Genomic DNA, 24004 nt, shown 5'->3' with positions numbered 1-24004 from the left:
CGCTGGCAGTTGAGCGATGAAATGAGTGGGGAAGTTGGGGGGAGGGGGCAGAGGGCGGCGAGGGCCAGAGAAAGCCGAACTACAATTCCCAGAACCCCCCGAGCAAGCCCACGCCGCGGCGGCGGCGGCGCCCCGCCCCTTTCGCCGGCTGGGCCCGCCCCTCGGATGACGTCACAGAGGTGACGTCACGGCGCCCAGAGCGAGGCTGGGGGAGAGAGGCCGACGGGGCTGGAGTCGTCCGCTTGCCGTGGAGGCTACTAGGGAGCCGGCGAGCGGGTGAGCGGGCGAGCAGGCGGCGAGCTAGCGCAGGCAGGAGGCGGCGGCGCGCGGCGCGGAGCAGCGCCGGGGCCGGAGAGGGGCAGCCCGAGCCGGGCGCTGCGGGGTCCCCACCCCCACCCGGCCGGACAGTGCCCGGTGTTCCCCCGTGCGGGGGGCGGCGGCGGCTGACGGGGCCCGCCGGGCCGCGGGGGTGTTGTCACCTCCGCCGAGGAGCCGGCGCGGCCGCGGGCTCGTCAGGGCCGGGGCCCGGGGCCGTGACAGACGGGCCGAGGAGGGAGAGAGGCGGCGGCACAGGCGACGGGGAAGCAGCGGCGACACCATGTCATCCCCCAGCCCGGGCAAGAGGCGGATGGACACGGACGTGGTCAAGCTGTATCCTTCGTGGAGGGGGTGCGGGCTGGGTGGGGGGTCGGGGTGGGGAAGCCGGGGGCACCCCCTGAAGCCCGAGCTGGGGCCCTGGGGCGCGCCGCTCCCCTGTCCGAGGCACCCCTCCTTCCCCCCCGGTGCCTACGGCGGCTCCTTGGCACCTCCCAGGGGCCGAGAGCCTGCTCAGCGCCCCCTTTATCTGTAGCACCCCGAAATATGCGTTGTTCTTCTCTTTTTCTGCACCCCCAATGCCCTGACTTTTCCCCACCATGTTCGGACTCCCAGAACGACCTTTTTTTTTGCAGGACTAGCCACCTCTCTTCGGGGTCTCTCTTTCCTGCTGGCTCCAGATTTAGGGAGTCGAGACAGAAATTCCCCAGTGAAGCCTTTATGCTTTTCTTGAGATGTCTGTCTCCTTGCCTTCCACTCACAATGCTGCTTGAACTGGGGTAACTCAAGTGACCTCCTTTATCCCTAATTCCTTTCTATATTAGGAAGAGAGGAGTCTGCTCAGTGCCCCCGCTTGTGATAAAGAACTCTGAATGTTTAAATCAGAGACCCCTGTTAAGCTTCCTGTACCCTAGGACAACCCCACAGTTTTTCTTTTCACTGACAAAGCCTATCCCACCCATAGTTGCGCGTGGTGAGGACCCCCAGGCCCTCCAGCAAGCAACCCTCCTCCATATTATGGCTATGACAGCTGGGGGGAGGGAGAGAAAGAGGATCTCCTTAACAAAATAGCTCCTGTACTAGCTACTTAAGCAAACTCCCTCTATGAGGGTAAGTTCTTGGACAGTAATTGCCCTCCTCTTGCCAGGTGACACCCTTTATTTTCCACCCCCCTTCCCCCAACTTTATATACTCTGGAGGTAGCATTTGGAAAGCTGTAACTGGTAAGAAGAGTCCTTCAGGCTGTGCTTTTGGTTGGAGTCCAGAGAGATTATTTCGTGACCAGCTAGAGAAATTCAGAAGATTCCTGCATTAGTGGTGAAATTTTTTGAGGGGTAATTTGGGGGCGGGGGGTGGCTGGCAAAGTGGAAATGAGCCCTGTGTTCTGAACAAATCCCTGGGGAGAGTGGAGAAAGGGGGCTGGGGTGGGGAGTGGTAGTGGTAGTGTGAGAAACGCAGTTAAAAAGTCTTGTCTTCTGCTGCTTTTTCTCTCTTACCCCCATCCCCCCACTATTTCCCCCTGTTGCAGGGTTTTGTTTATATAACTCAAGTTGTTTGGCTAGATTCTTCAGGTGAATTCCTTCTTTCTTCCTTTTATTTATTACTGGTTTTGATTGGCTGTTTTACTTCTTTGTAGAGATCGATGATTATTGTCAAATATTCAGTTATGGAATTCGCTGAAGTTTTTAAAAAGTAGTTTTTGCATTTGGGCTTGGAAGTGGGGGATGGGAGGGAAGTTGCCTGGGCAAGGGATTTTTTTCCCTCCCATAATCTTTTCAGGAATAAGTAGGTGTTTTTTTCTCCGTAATCGGTAAAACGTGTTTAGAAATTTGGACCAGTAGATAAACTAACTTTCAGGATTTGAAGTTTAGAATTTTTGGGAGGTGGGAGTAAGCATTAGAGAGAGGAGCAAGTAATGAAGTACATATATTCTGTACCAGATATATGTCTAGGCGCAAGTGAAATTGACTCTTTATGAGCTGTTTGTGGCTGTGATTGTAATGTGTGAATGATAGCATTAATGTTGGCTTTTCATAAGGTTGCAAGAAAACTTGTAACTATGGTTGTGTGTACATTTTACACAAAGCAGTTTCGGGTTTTATTTTTGTTTAGAAACTAGGAAATGACATGGTGGCAGAACCTGAGTTATTTTTATCTTGAATTGAGAGTTACTGTCACACCTAATGCAAATTTCTACCTAATGTTTAATTGGGATGGGGGTGGGAGAGAGTATTCCAGCTGTTTTTAATCAATGGCAGACTCTCAAATTATATACATACATATTTTCAGAAGATTTAGAATAAAGGGTGAGGCCTAACTTGACCTGATGCCTTTTCCATACAGTGCCTTTTGTTCATTTAGTAGTTGTGGCATCTAGAATGATTACCGCATTTAGGAGTCGGGGTGTGGGGGGTGGAGAGGGAGAGGAAAACAGACAAAGAACAGCAGGGTGTCTTTTTTTTTTCCCCTTCCCCTAAGTGGCTTATTTCATAGCTTATTTTTAGTAGAAGATGAAGAAAGGCAAAGATGCATTGGCCTTCTGTTCTTTCCCCACCTTCCTCCTTTCTGACAAAAGAAAGCAAAGGCGATTTAAAACCCTATTCTCTGAGATAGGAGGACACCAGTCTCAGCATTTAAAAGCCATAGGTTACCTTTGTTTCGTGTTTATTTTCTGGTCTAACATAGTTTGGAAGTTAAAATTTTCGTATTTCCTTTTGTGTGTGTGTGTGTGTGTGTGTGTGTGTGTGTGCGGGGGTGGGGGGAGTGAGAGATTTTGTGGCCTCCTTTCTCTGTTGAATTCAAATCAGTAGGCCCAAATGGAGCCAACAGTTTTAGAGCAAGGAATATTTAGGGAAAAAAATAAGGAAAAATTCCCCAACCTACTACTAAAATGAGTACAATTGTGTGAAAGTGCCGGAGGTTGAAAATGAAAGATGGTGGAGAGGAAGTAGAAAAGGTCTGAAGGAATGTACTTGCTTTTTGCCTCACAGTGCCCCTTGATGATATCTTTGGTGTGGAGGCCGATAGCTGATTTCATTGCAATCTCCTGTTTCAGCCCATTTTTGGATATCTCCTGAGTGTCATTATGCCACCACGATTTATAGCCTGGCAGGGAACCTGTGTGTACAAGAGTAGCGGTGTGGGGGTAGGGAAGAAGAGGCTGGGTAAACTAATTGGCCACTGCCTTCCACCACCTCTCCAGGTTCTTCCAGAGACACGTCTGTGGTTGTTGTTTGGAGTGGGTAAGATTTCTTTTGTGACGGGTTGGTAGGAGGAGAGCTGACTCCCAAGTTATGCAGGGAGTGAGTGTTTTGCACCATTGCACTTAATAATCTGCTGGGCGATTATGTTCTGAAACTCTGACTCATTCATTGTTTCTCTTCTGAGCCTTTGCTGAGGGTTGTGCAAACCTCTCCAGGAGCCTAGATGCTGATTTACGTGACTTTTGGGCCCTGTAGGAATGTGTCCCAATAAAAAACTTGCAGTTAGTCCAGATCCTGTGGACTAGTCGTGAAATTGTATGGCCGTTTGTTTGCAGAGTCAGGTAGATTGGTGATACTGTGCCGTTCCCAGCTTGGCAGTCTTTGAGGTTTCCATCTCAAACCTGCCTGATTATTTAGATTGTCTGAGAACTGGGACTCTGGTGACCTTAAAGCGTGATTTGCCCTAAAGGAATATCGGTTTAAGTTCTCCCCGGTGGAGGAACAAACAGCTCAGATTACACGGGTTTCCTTGTTGGTGGGGGTTACTCGTCTCACCCTGTTGCACAGCCTGGTGATCCTTTTATCTGTGAACCAGTGGCCCCTGCCGAAGGCTGGAGCTGCTTGTTTTGGAAAAGCGTTTGCAGGCAAAAGGCCGCAGGCACAGCTCCTCACAGCTCATTGGCTGCTCTGTTACTACCCGGAAAAGGAGGAGGGGCGGGGCTCCCAAACAGCTGATGGAGTGTGTGACCCGAGTGTGTTTATATACAAAAGAAGCAGGGGCTGGGGAGGCCTTGTGAGTGGTGTTACAGGATCAAGTGTATTTTTCAAGGGGTGAAAGGAGGGCAGGAAAACCTGCCCTGGTAGAGTACAGTAAATGTTCAGAAATAACGAAGGTTCAATCAGAAAAGTGGATCTGACCTAATGGGGCTTGGTATGTGCTCTAATTGTTTATAAAACCAAGAGTTTTCATAGATCCCCTTTTCAGAGAGATGTGGTAACTTAAAACAAGATATGCCACTTTAGCTCACGCAGGTATTGGAAAGTGTGGTGGAAATGTTTGCTCACCCTATAGAAGCTTCGAGTGATACAGTAAGGGTCAGTATCATCTTCGAAATTCATTAACATTAGTGGATTTCATTGAATCCCGAGGCCCTACTTTATGGTTTCAGAAATTTCTGTAACAAGTTCATTCCCTCAAACATTTGCGCACCCCATTTTTGACAGGGTTGGTGCTCGTTGCTGGGGGGATTAGTGAAAAAGTGTGGGTGGGCACTGAATTATGTAATTAGTTAAACAGTAATTAAAAAACCCCAATGGACAGCTGTGTTTATAGCAGGTCATCACTATATGTGTCACCTTGCTTTTTGAATAATTTGTATTTTTAGAATTGACTTTTCAAGGAATAAACAGTGAATTTTGTGTGATGGGATCTATATTTTTATTACTTAAAAGATGTTAAAAAAAGTTAAACAAACATTAAAATGTGTAGCCATTTGTTTTTAACTTCAGTATTTTTCTGTTAATCAGCAGTTATTCTATCCTTTAGTAGTCTTTGTTACTCTAATTTGTGCTCAAAGTGTAGACAATTCTGTAATCTTTTAACTAGCTCCAGTGTCAATTGGGAACCTGTAGTTTGCCTTTTACTTCCTGTGGCCTCTGCTTTAGGCAGCTGTGAGATGGCAGGTGGGACAGTTTTATGGGCTTCAAGCTAAAAGTTAAAGCTTTGGCAATTCCCAGTGTTGAGTTTGTTTTCTCTGCCTGGATTTTGGTGACAAATATAACCTGCTGGTACTTATTTTGGTCAAGCTGGAACCTTCATGAGTCAGCATTCACAGCTTCAGGACTTCTGATTCCTGCAGTGTAGTTCTAGTAAATTACACACAAGCCTAAAAATTCAGTGTTTAGGGGAAAAAATCTTTTGCAGATGTGACCTATAAAAATCTCTTACCCTGTTTGTGTGATTGTATTAGAAAAACCTGGATTTGTTGGTTTTCTAGTGTTGTGCAATTTCCCCAGCAACTTGAACTGAGTTTATTTGTGTGTACATGTATATAATTTTAAATTTTAGTATCTTGTTCAATCTTATTTGATTTGTTGGCTTCAAGAATCATTGGACTTTTAGGCACGCATGACAGACCTGCAGAAGTGCTTATAGCGTAATGGCTTTTCAGTGTAGATCCACAGTGTGTACATTTTACTAAAATAATTTAATAAAAAAATCATAAAAGTAATGCGGTAATCAAGTAAAATATAACATAAAAAGGAGGGGGGAAATCACTCATAGTCCTATCTTTTAAATGGTGGTTCTCAAACTTTAGTGTGATCTTAATTAACTGGAGGGTTTGTTAAGACAGATTGTTGGGTCCCACACCTGGAATTGTCCAGTTCAGTAGTTCTGCAGTGAGCACTTGAGAACTTGCATTTCTAACAAGGTCCCCATGATGCTTTGTTGTTGGTTCAGATATCAGCATTTAAAAACCACTATCTTCAAATGTTGACAATATAGTGTTTTTCTGTCAGTGTTTCATTCCCTTCAGAATATGTTATTTTCAACTGTTGATCATACTGATGTGCCCTGTTTTTGCTTAATGTTTTTGCAACTATTTTTCCAGTTAGAAATACCAGGCATAATGAATAGTTTATGTAGTCTTACCATTACATTACTACGTAATGTGCCATTGATTTAATTCTTTACAATTTTTCTACAAGATTGAAATTAACATCTTTGTGCATGAGGCTTTGCCTCCCTATATTTTTTGATTTTCTAGAAATTCAATTCTAGATCAAAGAAGGTAAACATTTGAATCAAAACATTTAAACATCTTGGAGCCCCACATTCAGTGTGCTTTCTTTTTGTTCTCTTATGTTTTAGTTGGTGTGATTTTAGCATTTGAAGCAGTTAGCCTGGCATAGCATTAAAAATGAGTTCTGATTTCTTTGCTTAAACTTTCTTTTTGTGTGTATGTGATAATGGTGATCCTCAAAATAGGGACACTGTTATTTCTCCCAGTGCCTACCTTGAGTTGGTAGATTTCAATATATTATATACATGAGCAGGTAGATCTGACTGGGCAGAGCTCAAGGATAGTTTGGTTATCTTGAATTTTTTTCTTTTTTCTTTTATTGGGGCATAATTGACATAACTCTGCATATCTAGTGATAAATTTTGGTAAGTTTTGATTAATAGTCAACCATGAAGCATATTACCACAATCAAGACAATGAATATATTCATTTTTCCCAAGTTTTGGGTGCCCCTAGGTAATTTTCTCTCCCTAATAACCATTTATCTGATCTGTCACTATAGATTATTTTGCATTTTCTAGAATTTTATGTAAAATGGAATCATGTTTTCTCTTTGTGTAGATTCTTCCATCATATTTTGCAGTTCACGCATGTTGTTACCTTGTAGTTCTTCCCTTTTTATTGCTGAGTGGTATTTCAATGTATAGATGTACCACACTTTGTTTATGCATTCACTTCTTTATGGGCATATGGGTTATTTTCAATTTCAAGCTATTACAAATACAGTTGCTATGAATATGGATTAATGCTTTCTTTTCTATAGCTGGATCATGTGGTAGGTATTGCTTAACTCTTTAACAACTGTCTTGAGTTTAACTTTTACTTATGATGGTCTGTGTTTTATACACAATTAGATAGTGACATTAAACTGCTGTTTCAATTATATATTTTAAGGAATCCCTTTAAATAGCATGATCCTAAAGCACTGATTTCTAACCTGTGAAATCTGGTTTTATAGCTGGTCTTACCTCTCCCCCATTCAGAATTAGTGAATTAAATTTTCATCGTGCAGTATTTGTTGTTTTGTGATCCTTTGAAATGGTACTTCAGAAATTACCATTATAAATGACTTCAGTTTTTGCATTTTTTAGTAAGGCTACCTTTTTGAAAAGGTGGTAAGCCTGTTTTTGTTGATGGTCACCTTTTTGTAAATTATTGAAAAGAATTTTTTTTAATATACAGTTTTACTTAGCACCTCCAGTTATGTTTTACAGTTTACAAATATTTACATATGACTGTTGAGGTCTGAATAATATCTTCAGTTTTTATATGGACTAACTTTTGGTAAAGGGAATTGAGTGGTAGAACTGGAAACAGGTTCTGAGAGCAGGGTATCCTTTAATATGTGTTTAGGAATCTTTTAAAATTATTAAAATGATGGGGCTTTTGTTTTCACTTTTTGGCATCCTATATGAGTTGTTTGATAGGTTAGTTAATAGATAGTGCCATAATAAAAATTTAGATGTTGCTTTGTAATAGCAGGTAGTATCATATTCTTTCGATAAAGAATTTTATAAAAACATTTGAATTAATATATAGGTATTTATATGGATGTTGTGTAAAAATTAACTTCTTATTACTAATAACTGGAACTGTTAACTTGTCTTACAAGAGAAGAGACAAGTTGGCTTATGTCTAGTCCAGTTTGGAATCAATGACAGTATTCGGTGGGTACACTTTGGCTCAGAAATCAGACACAGGGATGGTAGGTATTCTGAGCATGTACATGAAACTGCATTTTCAGATTGCTAAAGTGTAATTCAAGTGTAATGTAGAAAAGTCAGTGTGTACTTTGAGAAGCTGTTTTTTCATTAGTGATTCTCAGCTTGGGCATAGCATTTGCGAATGGTTATATTTTTAAGGGCAGGTACTATGATTACTGTAGTTTCTTCTCTGTACCTCACTACATTCTTGGGAAAGGTTGCAGTCTGGTGCTTGTGGTGGTACCTGCCCGACGGAACCCAAATCCTCAAGAGCCAGGTGAGAAGCCCCATGGGGCAGCTATGTGCTCCTGAAGGATTCTTTTTGAGTTCACCTGCTTTTTTGGTATCTAGGGCATTAGGTAGGTGGTTTGAATAGGTGCTGCTGATCTTTTGACCTGGCCTGGCAGAGACGTCAGGCAGGAGTCGGAAACCCTTGTGAAGGGGAAAGGCTTAGCTGGACTTTGCATCCTAAGGAAGATTGGCATGTCTGGTGGGTCTGTCCTTGGGCTCCCAAAAGGTATCTGGACTGTAGCACTTGGAGGAACCATAGTTTTGGATTTCGAATATTGTTTGTTTAATTGAGAGTGGGATCTTTATGTCCTTTGTTCAACTGCCTGGTTTCTTTCTTTTTCTTTTTTTTAAAGATTTATTTCTCCATACAAGAGCTGGGGTGTAGGCCAGAGGTGCGTGGGGGTGGGGGAGAAGATTCACCAGAGACAGAGTGGGGAGCAGAACAGGCAGATTGACTGAAATACACTGCTGAGGGGAGCAGCGGGCGAGACAGGAGAGGTCAGCTATGCCAGGGTCATCTGCCTGGCTGGGGATGGAGCTCTCTGCTGCAGTAGCTGTGGATTGCTTCATAGTGCTGAGACTTAACCCGTTGCGCCACCAAGGAGGCCCTTCAACTGCCTGGTTTCTAATTTTTTTTATTTAAATTTTATTTTTTATATTCCCCATACAATTACAACCCCCTTATTTTGACCCCAAGCCCTCCTTTCCCCACCCCCAACCCGCCAGAGAGTGTCTCTGGTTCATAGTTTTTTGTCGATTTTGATATTTTCTTTATTATAGTTGTTCTTTTTTCTGGTCCCTTATTTAAGTTTTCTAGATTCCTGCTATGAGTGAGACCATCCGGTATTTTTCTTTTTCTTTCTGGCTTATTTCGCTGAGCATGATCCCTTCCAGCGCCATCCATGTTGCTGCAAATTGCATGTGTTTATCTTTTTTGAATGCTGAGTAATATTCCATGGTGTATATGTTGCCTGGTTTCTAATTTTTAAATCACTTTAAGAGAAGTCATTATGTAAGAGCTATTCCCTACTTCTGAAATTTTTATTAATGTGTATTAAGGATTTTCTTTTTAATAAAAGGCAGTTTTTTAATCTATATCAATACACATTTTCAAGGTTTCTTGCATTATAAAATTGTTGAGATACTATAAATAGAAAATTAGACAGTGTGCTGGTTCATGTTGCCTACAAAGCAATTGGGTTACTAGTCAGCTTAGTGAAAATAACTTCTTGTTTTGTCCAGGTGGTGCCAATATAACTTTGGTTATCTGGCTCTTGCTTTTCAATCAGTTGACTTTATATTGCAAAGACAGTTTTTGAAAAGTTGATGAATGAAAAAATTCAGGCAGACTTCCTTTATAGTGTTTATCTGTAGAAGGTTGATTTGGTCAGAATTGTTCTTGTAGAGATCATCAGGTGTAATATAGTTAGATATATTGTTTTATGGTCTTATAGAATCCTAAATGTTGTACTCTTGCTAATCTGTTTATCTAAAATCTGCAAATAGCCTCTGTGGCAACAAAATCTGAACCTGTATAACCCTTTTTTAATTTACTCCAAAGAAGGGAATTGAATTTACTTTTTTCATTAAGAATTGGTCACCTTCATATGAACTTTTGGTACCACAACTGTGAATTTGTACTTGGTCAGATCACTAATCCAAACTAAGGCCCCATAATGATAGTATCCCATAATGTAGCTCTTGGACAGCTTAGGGTTTTTTTGTTTTTTTGTTTTTTTTAAAGATTTATTTATGCAAACAAGAACTGGGGTATAGGCCAGAGCTGTGGGGGTGAGAGGATTCACCAGAGACAGAGTGGGGAACAAAACAGGTACATTGAAATACACTGCTGAGGGGAGCCATGGGCGATATAGGAGAGGTTTGCTGCGCCATGTGGCTTAGGTCCTTGGCCAGGGTTGAACTCTGTGCTGCAGTGGCTGTGGATAGCTTCATAGTGCTGTGACTTAATCCCTTGTGCCACCAGGGCTTTGTAGATTTTTATTACAAATTAGCTTTCCACTCGTGGATGAAAGCAGGAAGGAAATGCATTTTAAATCCTTGTATTTTCTGCAGTTTTAGCTATTTATCTTAACTTTATGACTGATTATAATGTTACTTTAAAGTATACTTAAATAGGTGTACTAAAAGGTAGACCGTAAAATGTGTTTGATAACAATTATCAGGTGGCTTGAGGGAAAAAGCACCAATCTTGGCGACATTATTTGTCATTATTAGCATTTGTTAACTTGACCAGTAATTCATTGAACTCACCACAGCCCCCATCTTCATAATGAATTAAAAAAAAAAAAAAAAAACCTGTATTTTGCCTCTATTCATTTGTATCCTTAGAGACTTAAAAAAAAAAAAAGCAAAATACTTTTAAGTCAAATTTGTTTTATGGGTGGAAGAAAGAGAGGAAGTAGGCCTTTGAATGTGTTTTTACCCTTGTTCTCTGGATTGCTGCCCATTTCTCTTAGCAGTAAAGAAAGGCAGCCTTGAATGCTGTCTTTGATTATCAAATGACATATATTTGAATGTATCTTGTTTGAGTCATTCATGATTTTGCGAACTCTTTGTTTTTTTTCTTTCTGCAAGCTCTCAGGTTAGAATTGTTAGGTACCAGATTCTGTCTGTCTTTAAATAATGGTGTGACTTTTCCTTTGAGATTTAGTTATGAGTTTTCTAACATGCAAATGTTCTATGATACATCAGGAAAACTTGGTGTCTCATTAAGACTTTCATTTCATTTTCATCTATTACTTTTTTCAGTCTGTGTGTTTCTTTCCTATTAGTGTTCTTAGCTTTGACTACTTCCTTGCTCGAAATTGAGCAACACCAGTTAAATTCACTGATAGAAAAGTACACAAATCTTTGGAGAGATGGTATTTCCAGATCTTTACAGTATCTTATATTGAAACTTAATAAAAAGTAATAGTGAAGCTAAGTCCTTTCTTTCAGGAGCTTGAAAATCAGAGTTTACTGGCCTATTTCACTTTGTGCAGCTGGCAGTTATCAAAGGCAGATGTATGTACTTACACTGAAAATGTATAGTAGTTTACAGCTTTGCTGTGTAACCTCTGAATGTAAAAATAGGCTATACCTTATGTTTGCCTTTGTTCAATAAAGCCTGACAAAATGGAACTTGGCATTTGGATTTTGTATTATACTTTAGAGGTCCTGGACTCTCCTTGCCTCTGAAGAATTTGATTTTGCTAAGCTGGTTTTATACAGCCTGGTTAGTGTCTCTGAGATGCAGAAGCTGCTGCATGAGACTTTTCTTTAAGTCCTTAAGCTGGACAGTCTAGAGGTCTCTACCCATTTCTTCTGATTTCCTCAGGCAGTGCAAATGGAAGTCTTCCCCTGCCACTGTGGGGGCTTATTCTCAGGATTAAGTTTTTCCCTTTGCATTTTGTAATTCAAAGAATGACTACTGCCCCAGATACCATCTATTGTACTTGTGCTTATTGTCCATTTTGGGGGTGAGCTGGACTATATACTCAAAATATGTGTCTTATCTTTCTGTTTGCTTAATGGGAAATAGGAATTTTGTTTTTTTATAGTCAGTGTATGACTTTTGTACTTTCAGATCGGGGCTTATTGTTTAATAAGTGAATGGGATAAAATGTAATGGTTGTTGTCTGTCAGTTCTGGCTGTTTATTTCTTAAATGTCATTCTTTAAGTGTTGTCAACTCTGATAATATTTTATTATTTAAATTTCAGTAGGTACTACATTGATTTTAGCATGTTTTTCTATTTGGTGAAAACCTAGAATGCAAATAGTATTCTAAAACTTTCTAAAGGTAAGGACTGATGAAATTAATAATTGCATTTGAGGCAATATCATTGTAACAGTTTAAGAAATACTAATGCTTTGACTGTGCGGCTTCAAATTAAGAGAGTAAACTCTGGTAACTTTGTTTTTATTATTCATAGAAAAAATAGAAGCCAAAGTTCAGAAATGAATCTGCTTTTCATCTGTGATTTTTTTTTAAAGATTTATTTATTTATGCATACAAGAACTGGGGTACAGGCCAGAGTTGCAGGGGAGTGAGAGAATTCACCAGAGACAGAGTGGGGAACAGAATAGGCAGACTGACTGAAATACACTGCTGAAATATACTGCTGAGGGGAGCAGTAGGCAAGACAGGAGAGGTCTGATGTGCCATATGGATAGCTCCCTGGCCAGCTGGGGATCAAACTTGTGCTGCAGAGGCTGTGGATAGCTACACAGTGCTGTGCTTAACCCCATGCGCCACCAGGGAGGCCCTCATCTGTGATTTTTAAAATCAGTTTTACTACTTAGTAGTCACATTGGTTATGTGAAAAATAAAATTAAAACATTATAGCCAAATGGCTCAGTTAATCCTATTTAGGAATGTGAGTCATAAAGAAAAAATTAAAATGAATTAATAGGTTTTAATATAAATGTTCTGATATTTGTGTACATAATACATAAAATAGCATTGAATTTTGTATTCTTGAGATATTTGAATTGTATATGTCCTGTCAATAATTTAAAAAATAAACCCCATCAGATTGCCTGATTTATGGAGGTTTTTATCAGGATAGTGTGGCAGCATGCTATACCTTTTAAGTCCTTATATATTTAGATTGTGTTTTTATTTTATTATATTTTTATAATGTGAATATAATCTAGATTATATTTAGATTATATACATATGAAGAAGTATATTGGAGGATGGGAATATATTTGAGTAAGAAAATATACTCAAAGCCAAGATAGGATCCCATCAGAGTGTGTGACAGTTTAGTACTTAAGCATTTAAATATTTCAACTTTGTCTTTTAATATTCTCCGGATAACTTAAATATTTTTTAGTGTCTGTAGTAGGTCAGGTGCACTTTGTGTGGCAGTAATTTTAATTAGTCTCCAGATAGCTAAGTATGTATAAAAACTTTAGATGCTTTATTTGTCAGAAGTGGGAATTACTTTCATAAAAGAAGGGTTAGAATGCAAACAGCCCTTCTCATTTTCTGTCGTATTTGCCTTAATGTTTTTAAAAGTAAAAAAATATTTTTACTTTTTTTGATAAACTTAATTTCAGATTTACAGAAAAGATGTAAAGATAGAACAGAGTTCTTCTGCTTCACTCATTTCTAATTACTCCCAATGTTATTTTATATTACCCTGACAGATTTGTCAAAACTAAGAAACCAATATTGGTACATTCCTATAACTACAGACTTTATTCAGATTTTAGCACTTTTCCCCAGGAAATCCTGTTCCAGGATTCAATCCAGGGTACACTGTATTACATTTAGTAATTATGTCACCTTAGTATTTATTCCTGTCAATGACAGTTTCTCACTCTTTCCTTGTTTTACGTGATTTTGACAGTTTTTGTTTAAAAAAAATTTTTTTTAAAGAAATATCATTGTTTTACATCCTTGTTAATATTTTGACAGTGTAGGATTTCTCCCTTCAGGTGTGGTAGTGTAGCACTCCCACCACCACGGCACTGTAGTCCTCTTCCACCACGGTCCATTGTGCTCTCCTCCTCCCTCTCCGGATGCCTCAGATCAATGGAACCTTGATAGTTTCAGAGTATACTGGTTAAGTTACCATTTTTTTCAGAATGTTCCTCATGATTAAACCTCATGATAGTGAGGTCTTATAATTTGGCCAAACCTATTGTGGGTTTTAGGAGCGAAACCGTAGAGGCGAAGTGCCCCTTCTCATCACATCATATGCTGGTGGTGGTGGCTTTCTGTGTGCTCATGATGTTAACCTTGGCCCATTTGACTAAACTGGTGCTTACCAGGCTTCTCCACTGTAAAGTTATTTTTCCTTTCTGACTCTTTTTGGGAAAGCTAGTCACTATAGCTGACACTCAAGGGGGCTGGAGGAATTAGCTTTCACCTCCTAGAGGGAGTAATCATTTTTTGACTTTTGATCATAATGTACCCGTGTATTAAACTTAACTGTTTTTAGCTTTTGTACAGAGTTCAATTTGATTTTGAATGAAGTATAAATAGCTACTTGCCTTTTTGGAAATGAAAATGAGATGTAAATACATGAGGATGTGGTCTAGGAGCACACAGATTTGGTGGATTTGTTTATTTTGGAATTTGCATGGCAAATTTAGCTTTGTACATTTGGCTGTTTTTAGGTCTATAATAACATGTGAAAATGAAGACAGACTTAGGGTGAGTTGCAAAGGTACTAGTTAAAAGCTTTTGTAACCCAAGAATCTTGATAATCTTAAAAGAGTTTCAGATTAGAAAAGAGCACTTGGGAGTGGGTTAGTGATAAAAGGCATTTACATTCTGTATATATTCTTCTTAGTAACTAGTTATATAATTAACATGTAAGAGAAGAATATATTCTTAGCTGCTAATTCTAGCAAAGGCTCAATATTTTGGCCCATAGAAACATTTTATTCTATCTTAAATGAGTGTATTTTCTATCATTTTGATATTTTTTCCCTATTAGCAACTCTTCTAGTAATTTCTTGAAAATCTTGATATAATTGTTGTTGGCAGTTTTAACCAGAAATACAATTATTCCTGGAAGGTTAACTGAATTAACCGCACTTTTTCTCGACTTCAGTTTTCTAAGCAATTGAACAGTTGTCCTGTGAGGAAACTGGTTTACTTTGACAGTTTTGGGCTGCTTTTTTGGCCATTTTTTTCCTTTCTCCTTAGGAGTAACACTGATTTTTGTATGATGAAAGTCTTAAGGTTTATGCAACACATTATTTTCTTGAGAGATTATATGTTTTGGTTATTGGGTAAAAGATCTCTGGAAAAGTAATACATACTAAAATTTGACCAGACCCATTTGGTTCCTAGGCTAAAAAGGTCAAGTCAATGAGGAGAAAGGTTAAAAATGAAATATTAATGGCAACCATCTTGCTATTTACACATATAATGGTAGTAAATTCTTCAGTTTGAGATAATAGAGGATCATTCAGAATTTGTTCATTCCTGGGGACACTTGGGGTTTTTTTGTGCGTGATCTACAACTCAGAAGTATTTGTTTCCAGATGCTTATTGGTTTAGTGACTCTGGTGGTGATTTTTCTTAGACCTTTGACTTTAAATAATGGCAGCACCTGGATGTCACATAGGTACTGAGGTCACTAGTGTAATGCTTGGGTCATCTTACTGGCTTGATGACTGTGGGCAGGTGGGTTCAACTGGTTCTTTTATACCTATTTTCTTGTAGCCCAGTGGGCCTTTCTTTCCATTTTAATTAAGATCTTATTTTTTTTCAAGCAGTCTTAGGTTCATAGCAAAATGGCAGGTGGGGGGAGGAAGGGGGAGAGGTTTACAGAGATTCCCCATATCTTTTCTCACTCATGAACAGCCTCCTCCATTATTATCACACACACCAACACCCCCCACCCCCCTGGAGTGTTGGCATTTGTTTTCACTGATGAACCTACATTGACATTATCAACATTCCATAGTTTTCTTTAGGCTTCACTCTTGGTGGTAATATTCTGTGGGCCTGGACATATGTACAATGACATGAATCCATCGTTAATGGCACACAGAGGATTTTTATGTCATAAAAATGCTATGTGCTCTGCTATTCATCCCACACGCACACCCTAGCAATCACTGATCTTTTAACTGTCTCCATAGTTTGACTTTTTCCAGAATGTTGTACAATTGGAAATCATACAGTATGTAGCCTTTCTAGATTGGCTTCTTCCACTTAGTAATCCTTTTTTAAGCTTCCTTCATGCCTAACATGGCTTCATAACTCATTTATTTTTAGCATTGAATAGTAGTCTGTTTTCTGGGTGTCCCACAGTTTGTTTATCCACTTAGCTCAGTGGGCTGTTTTTGCTGAATAGAACCAATACCCTTAACTGTCTCTGATTTTTTTTCCTGCTTGATCTTTGTACTCCCCCTGCCCCCCCCATTGTAGTAACAGGTAGCTAAATTCTATATTGCTGGCCCGCTTTATCATTCTATCTACCTATTTCCTGATACTTGTTCTGTAATATGCTACTTGTCATTCAAAAATATTTAACACTTACTCTTGTAGCATCCTTACTTTGAGATGTTGTGGCCCACTTTTTATGGATGAGGAGAACCTGGGCTACACAGATTGGTCAAAAGTGCTGAGCTCTTAGAGTAACTCCTTCTAGTGATGGGTCTGGAGCTGACTGGGTTTTCTCATGCTTTTCTCTCTCATCACAGACTTGATCTGCATGTTGAAGTTGGTGCTCAGGAAACACTTTTTAAACAAATTGCCATAAATAATACACCACAGGTATTTCACCAAGTCCTTATATCAGTTTTAGACTGAATGTTGGTACATGTAGTAGGAACAACATGGTTGATGCTGGGAAAGAGGCAAGTCCCCCTCACATAAGGGACTTACATTCTTTTATACACAGATGCCATTTGCCATTTCATGTATACTGTTTATTTTTCCAAATGCACAGGTGTATATGTGTTCTGATATTGTCCTTTATTAAATGCCTTTTTCAGGTGATTTCTGCATTAAGATTGTTTGCTGTTTTTATTTCAGATCACAGGAAACTATTAAGATTGTGCATCAGGAAAAGAGATAGCTGAAACAGCATTTCACCCATCGAGATCCTATAACTTATTAGTACTCTGTTTCTATACTTTGTGTAATGCCTCAAGTTCCCCCTTTCACATTAGTGTTTCTTAAAAAAGGCGACTTTTACTAGCTGAAGATTTGATACTCTCAGCTTTTTGATGTGCTCAGGACTTCATTGTGGATCTTTCTTTTTCTTTCTTTTGTGTTTATTTTTAACCTTTCACCCACAGTCCATGAGATTTTATTTAAGAAATCTTTTAACCACTTATGCCTTCCATAAAAATTTTATGGCCCATATTTAGTTACTCAGAATAATGGGTAAAATATACTGGCCAAATAGGAAAAAAAAAAATCATTTTCCAGGTGCAAAACTTGAGTTTTGGTGATCTATTTAAGCTGTACATATTTTAAACTGTATATACATAAGTACAACTTTTTGTTTTGTGCGTGCATATGCACAAGGGAGGACAAATAAGTTCTTTATTTACCCTGACCCTCTAACACGAATGTTCCAAAGTTTGTGTACAGACCCCTTGGCATCACTGAGACTTTCAAGGGGACTGTAAAGTCAAAAGTTGTCTTAAAGTTATTTAAACTCAGTTATTTGCCTCGTTTTTTTTTGTATTGATTTTTGTTCTGATGGTACAAAACCAATGGTGGATAAACTGTCGATGCCTTAGCCACCAAAACTGTATCAGTTTCCACCATATACTTTACCACCATATACCTGTAGTTTGAAAAAAAGTCAGTTCACTTGAGTATGTCCTTGACCTTTGAGTATATTACTCTTTAATAGCCTTTCTGATTAAATGGGAAGCACATTGCCTGTATACTGACAGTGTGATGGTGGTTTCTAGAAAAAAGCACTTAAATAATTTCAAGTTGCCACCTGAACTAGCTGCTTTTTTCATGGAATGCCGTATGTACTTGAAAGTATGAGTGACAAACTAGTTATTCAGACTGGAAGTTTGGCAGACATTTAGTTGATATATGTTGCCAATGATAGAAAACAAGCTTTAAAGTAAAATTAGAATTTTAGAAAACTTGTAATCTGCCACCACATACTTGGTGGTTTTGTAGTAGTTATTTTTCTGAGATCAGTGGTGATATTAACATGATTTTTTAAAAAAAGATTTATTTATTTATGCAAGCATGGGACACAGTTAGAAGCGCAGGAGGGTGAGAGAATCCACCAGAGCCAGAGTGGGGAGCAGAACAGGCAGACTGATGAAGTACACTGCTGAGGGGAGCAGTGGGCTCCACAGGAAAGGTCTGTGCACCACGTGGGACCCTCGCCGGTGGCCAGGGAGCAAACCGGCGCTGCAGAGGCTTCGGGCAGCTTTGCCAAATGCCCAGCACACAACTGCTGTGCCACCGGGGAGGCCCAATTAACATGATTTTTTGATATGTGGTGAGATGTATCCACATTTGGAAGATCTGTATGTCAGTGAACCAGTGTTTTCTAAATGACTGGTGCACGATAGAAATATTCTTGGGTAAAGGTACCATTAAAATGCAGGGTGGACCAGAGGCTTTTAATGTAATAGTATAAAAACTTCATTGGTAATTTTCCAGATCCCACATAGCCTTTTAGCCTTTAGGAAACTAATGCTTGTCAAGTTTTGGTATAATAATAATAAAGAATGTCCAAGATTATCTGCGAAAGCTACACTTCTTTTTTCAAACTACAGTCAAAACATATACCAGATTGAATGCAGAAACACCTAAGAGAATTCAGTTCAGTTCTGTTAAGCCAGACATTAGATTTTCAAAATCATTAAAGTCATTAAGTTGGATTTTTTGTGTGTGGGAGGGGAGGGTAGGATAGGGGGAAATTGTTTCGTAAAAATAACATACGTTGACATGCATCAAATTTATTTTTACATTAACATTTTATTTTTTTATTTTTTTTTTTTTAAAGTGAACCTTAGTTTGTTTTTTTTTTTAAAGATTTATTTATTTATTTATACAAGCACTGGGTACAGTCAGAAATGCAGGAGGGTGAGAGAATTCTTCAGAGCCAGAGCAGGGAACAGAACAGGCAGAGTGATGAAACACACTGCTGAGGGGAGCAGCAGGCACGGCAGGAGAGGTCTGTCACGCCATGTGGGACCCTCCCTGGTGGCCGGGGATCAAACCGGCACCGCAGAGGCTGCGGGCAGCTTCGCAGCCCAGAGCTTAATCGTTGTGCCACCAGGGGAGGCCCTACATTAACATTTTAAATTTCTGAAATAGTAAATATCAATAGGTATCAATATATTACCACATTAAAAAAACTCATTGGAGGGCCTCCCCGGTGGCGCAGCGGTTGAGCGCTGGGTTGCGAAGCTGCCCGCGGCCTCTGCAGCGCCGGTTCGATCCCCGGCTGCTCCCTGGCCACCGGAGGAGGGTCCCGCATGGCGCGCAGACCTCTCCTGCCGCCCGCTGCTCCCCTCAGCAGTGTACTTCGGTCTTTCTGCCTGCTCTGCTCCCCGCTCTGGCTCTGGTGAGTTCTCTCACCCTCCCACGCTTCTGACTGTACCCAGTGCTTGCATAAATAAATAAATAAATAAATAAATCTTTAAAAAAAAAAAAAAACTCATTGGAATCATTTGCTTTTAAGTGTAAAGCTTGCTGAGAGAAACCAAAAAAGTTGCTACTTAGTGAGACCTTATGCTTTTCACTTCCTTCTTGTGTATGTGCTTCCTTATCAATTGAATATAAGGAGTTGGCTACGATGATTCCAAGTCTCTGCAATCTGGATATTCTTATTTTATCTGTAAACATGGTACATAGAGTTATGGTAGTATGTATACATAAAATGTAAAAGACCTTCACTGCCATTTGCATACCTGCCTTCTAGGGAATAGAGAATTGAAAATAACTATCTAAAACAATTAGAACCACTACTTTGTCAAGTGTGTATTGGAAGAGAAGGTGTCATATTATCAAAAGTCTAGGACATGCTTTATCTGTATCTAGCAGTGTGTTGGCATAATAGTAGGTTCTTTAATAAAATACTTGAATCTGATCAAATTGAATTATAAAACCAGCCATGTAAATACACATTTAGCTAAGAAAAATTGGTATTGTGTGAAGATGGCAATTTATATTGGTAAAGAATGTCAGGCTTATGCCATATTTTATAGGGTCTAAGACCTATTTTTTTCCCGCATCTTAATATCTTTGAAATTGAAATGTCTTACAGTGGGTGGTGAGTCACAGTTTAATTGGCAGCTTTTTTTTTCTTGGTGTGTCATAAAATAATGGTGTGTCATAAAATAATGATGTGATGAAGTGAGGCAATGCCTTTTTCTGTGTGGAGACAAGGAAAGACGTTGGATAGCAGTTTTCTTCTTGGGCTGCAGGGTCCTCAACATTAAATATTGCATTTAGGGCCTCCCCAGTGGCGCTGCGGGTTGAGCGCCGCGCTGTGAAGCTGTCCACAGCCTCTGCAACACAGGTTCGATTCCGGCCGGCCAGGGAGATTCCCACATGGCGTGGCAGACCTCTCCTGTCTCGCCCGCTGCTCCCCTCAGCAGCGTCTTTGGTCCATCTGCCTGTTCTGCTCCCTGCTCTGTCTCTGGTGAATTCTCTCACTCTCCTGCACCTCTGACCTATACACCAATTCTTGTATAAATAAATAAATAAATCTTAAAAAAAAAAAAATTGCATTGGGCCTCCCCTGTGGCACAGCGCGTTGAGCGCTGAGCTGTGAAGCTGTCCGCAGCCTCTGCAACACAGGTTCGATTCCTGGCCAGTCAGGGAGAAACCCCCATGGCGTGCAGACCTCTTCTGCCTTGCCCGCTGCTCCCCTCAGCAGCGTCTTTGGTCCATCTGCCTGTTCTGCTCCCTGCTCTGTCTTTAGTGAATTCTTTCACCCTCCTGCACCTGTACCCCAGTTGTTGTATAAATAAATAAAATAATTTATCAGGTACTGAATTGACTCTGGGCAGTTAACAATAGGCCCATTGTTAGAATAGTCCATTCATAAAAGCTGTTATCTTTATTCCAAGCTATTAAGTCTAGTGACAGAATTTAGGCTTTTAAGGGTATAACATAATATGTTAATTTTATATGCAAAAGCTTTTTATATGCAAACCTTTTTGTTTTTCTGTTAATCATGTTGATGGATGAATAATAGTGAATTTTGATTTATTTCCATTTCTGCTGAAAAGATCTTGGAAGAGTTTACATGTACCTCTTGGATAAGGAATAAAGAGTAGTAGAATTAAGATTTTTAAAAATTTTCTCTTAATAAAAAAATTAGTAGTTCACTGAAACTTGAGGAATTAGATCACAAATTTACTTAGGGTTTCTGTTACTTTGAATCTAAGCACTGTTAATATTTATTCTACCTGGGCAGTACAGATGCTTGTTTCTTTCATCTTGAGTAGGTCTGTTTTTAAATAAGTCATTGCAATTCGTTAACCATGTGTCTCTGTTTCCTGTGTTAAAGAAGACTACAGTCTTAATTTGGAGTTATAAAATATAAAGATACTATACAAGTAAATAACATGAGTACCCTTAAAAATAAGTTTATAGGGAGGGTAGATCTTGGGGAAGTATGGAGTTGAGTTTATCAAAGAAGACTTCCTGGAGGAAGCTGAGTCACAGAAACAGGAGGTGAATGGGGGGAGGGGTAGTGTGGGGAGGTTGTTGGTTTGGCTTGATTAAAGGATCAGAGGTTGTAAATCAGTCACTGTAGGTATGTATGTACTAAGGTGCAGTGTGTAACCAAGATTATTTGGGTTGCTTTAAGGCGAATAGTTTGCACATTTTGCTTTCTGTGATCTAATGGACACTCGAGGTATGATCTCTGTCAACTATCAGAGGTGGTTCAGATCTGATTGTGGCTTGGCAGGGTTTTAGTGGTGTTTGTAGAAGGGAGTAAAGGGGTTTGTGGCATATTATACAAAAATGACTAAGATGATATTTTGAAATGCATGCACTCTTTCCGATACATACTGCATTTGAAAAGTAAAATGCAGTAGAATGACCATAGGTTTTTTGATTTGCATCTGCATTTGGTTTCCTCATTCAAAAAAGAAGAAACTGTAACATTATAACAGTGCTTCAAAGATTGCTTGAAATAATAAAGATGAATGCATTTAGTGTGTAATTGCTTAGTGTGAATAACTCAGGAATTGTAGTTAGTTGCTACTAACAGATCTGAAATAATGTAGGTGTAACATGGAATTGGCAGACGGGCAGATGAGGACGAGATTGACGTTATCAGGGATCTCTATTCCTTGGGTCTTTTCACCCAGCCATCTGACATCTTGAGAGGCAGTATCATTTAGTAGATGGGATAAAGCCCTTGTTAGAATTCTTTCCAACAAATAAATTTCTTCTTTGTCTTTCTTCCCTGATCCCTGTCTGGCTTATTTCCGTAAGGGCTCATTCCCTATCATCATATTAAAGTCTCATGTAGGAGGAGGAAGAAAAGGGGTAAGGCATAGGGGGAAAGAAACTAGCTAAGATTGCCCCCCCCCCAACTTGGACGGAGCTTTTCACTTACATCCTGCCTAAGAAATGTCAGCTCACCAGCCCTAGCTGCAAGAGATACTGGAAAACATTGCTTTTTTTTTTTTAAAGATTTGTTTTTATTTATTTATTTATACAAGCACTGTGTACAGTCAGAAGCACGGGAGGGTGAGAGAATTCACCAGAGCCAGAGCGGGGAGCAGAGCAGGCAGAAGGACCGAAGTACACTGCTGAGGGGAGCAGCGGGCGGCAGGAGAGGTCTGCGCGCCATGTGGGACCCTCCTCTGGTGGCCGGGGAGCAGCCGGGGATCGAACCGGCGCTGCAGAGGCCGCGGGCAGCTTCACAACCCAGCGCTCAACCGCTGCGCCACCAGGGAGGCCCGGAAAACATTGCTTTTTGACTGCCCTTAATAAAATCAGAGTTTACTAGTAAGAAAGAGAATTGACAGTGTTTGGGTAATACAGTGTTGGGTAATACAGTGTTTGCCACAGTAATTGTTAATATGTTTTATGTTTTTCTTACATATTTGGGAGCATTGTCATTTAGACTTGTCATGAAATGTCCCATTGCTTGGATTTTGGTTCATAAAACTTATTTCTTAGTCATTATCCTGTGTCTTCTAAATTCTGCTTTAGCAGGAACTAAGCTTACATGATAACATTCTTTACTCTCAGGGAGTAAAGAAAGGAGAAGGAAAAAAAAAAAGTTAACTTGTTTCTTTTCACCTACAATTTAGCTAGTTCCTTCAAACTTAGAGAACTCACTGTAGGAATTTTGTTACTGTTGGAGGTTGGCAGAGATCGAAGATTGCCTGGAAATACCCATCAGGGTTCTTGCCCTTTGTTCTGCTACTTGGTGAGACCTTGTGCCTTTTACTTCTTTCTTGGGTATGTGTTTCCTTAATATAAGGAGTTGGCTAAGATGATTTCAAGTCTCTGCAACTTGAATATTTTTATTTTATCTGTAGAGATGTTACATATAGTTATTGTATGTATGTATACATATAATGTAAAAGACCTTCACCGCTATTTGCATAACTGCCTTCTAGGAAATCGAGAATTGAAAATAGCTTTATAGCATAAATTTAAACTCTTATTTTGACTCAACAATTTGCAGATAGAGGTAGATAGTAAAAATCAATTCTGCAGTCTTATTACCTTCTTGGTATGTCATTTTTACTAGGACTTTTTCAAGTATGAAGTAGAAAGCCTTGCAGCTTCATTTCTGACTTTGAAATATGGTACTTTAAAATATTGATTCATTAAAATATTGATTCATTGATTCATATTTAGCAACCTGGTTGTTAAATTTGAGTAGAAAAAGTTTGCCTTATGCCAATAATAGTAATTGCTCTTTCATTTTTAGAAATGGAATTCCTGGAATTGAAGTATTGTGCAAGTATGATTATTAATGCTATCCACTGTTAACTCATCACCTGCTTACCTGAGAATTCAAATATTTTGGTTACTGTGTTTAACCAAACTGTGAATGACTTATAAATGAATCAGATGTTGCCATTATTAGTTGGTGAAATTAAGGCAAGACTTGTGGTCATTGGTAATGAGAAACAGTTGTTATGAATGCCTTCTAACATCTGGGCACCTGTTCACTAGAGGAAAACTTGTGGATCCCTCATGTCTTGTTTCACTTTTGATTTTCATGTGGAGTACATCTTGA

At 39.5% G+C, this 24004-nt stretch overlaps 1 protein-coding gene across 5 annotated transcripts in view; it reads left to right on the top strand.

The window, feature by feature from the left end:
- Positions 1-207: 207 nt before the first annotated feature.
- UBE2H (ubiquitin conjugating enzyme E2 H) overlaps positions 208-24004 on the top strand; it is a 98957-nt gene continuing 75160 nt past the window's right edge. For 2 of the 5 annotated variants that reach the window (XM_037513099.2, XM_037513092.2), the window contains exon 1: positions 509-651. In XM_037513099.2, coding sequence (XP_037368996.1) covers positions 599-651 — 53 coding nt within the window. In that variant the 5' untranslated portion in view covers positions 509-598. Of the gene's footprint in view, positions 277-503; positions 652-845; positions 1633-24004 lie in introns of those variants that run through there. The other 3 variants (XM_054692665.1, XM_054692659.1, XM_037513112.2) reach the window with 3 other exon arrangements.

This window comes from Talpa occidentalis, unplaced genomic scaffold (assembly GCF_014898055.3).
Source record: "Talpa occidentalis isolate TD23 unplaced genomic scaffold, MPIMG_talOcc4v2.1, whole genome shotgun sequence".
NCBI lineage: Eukaryota > Metazoa > Chordata > Mammalia > Eulipotyphla > Talpidae > Talpa > Talpa occidentalis.
Note: the sequence above shows the minus strand (reverse complement) of the source record. Positions and strands in the feature narration are given on the sequence as shown.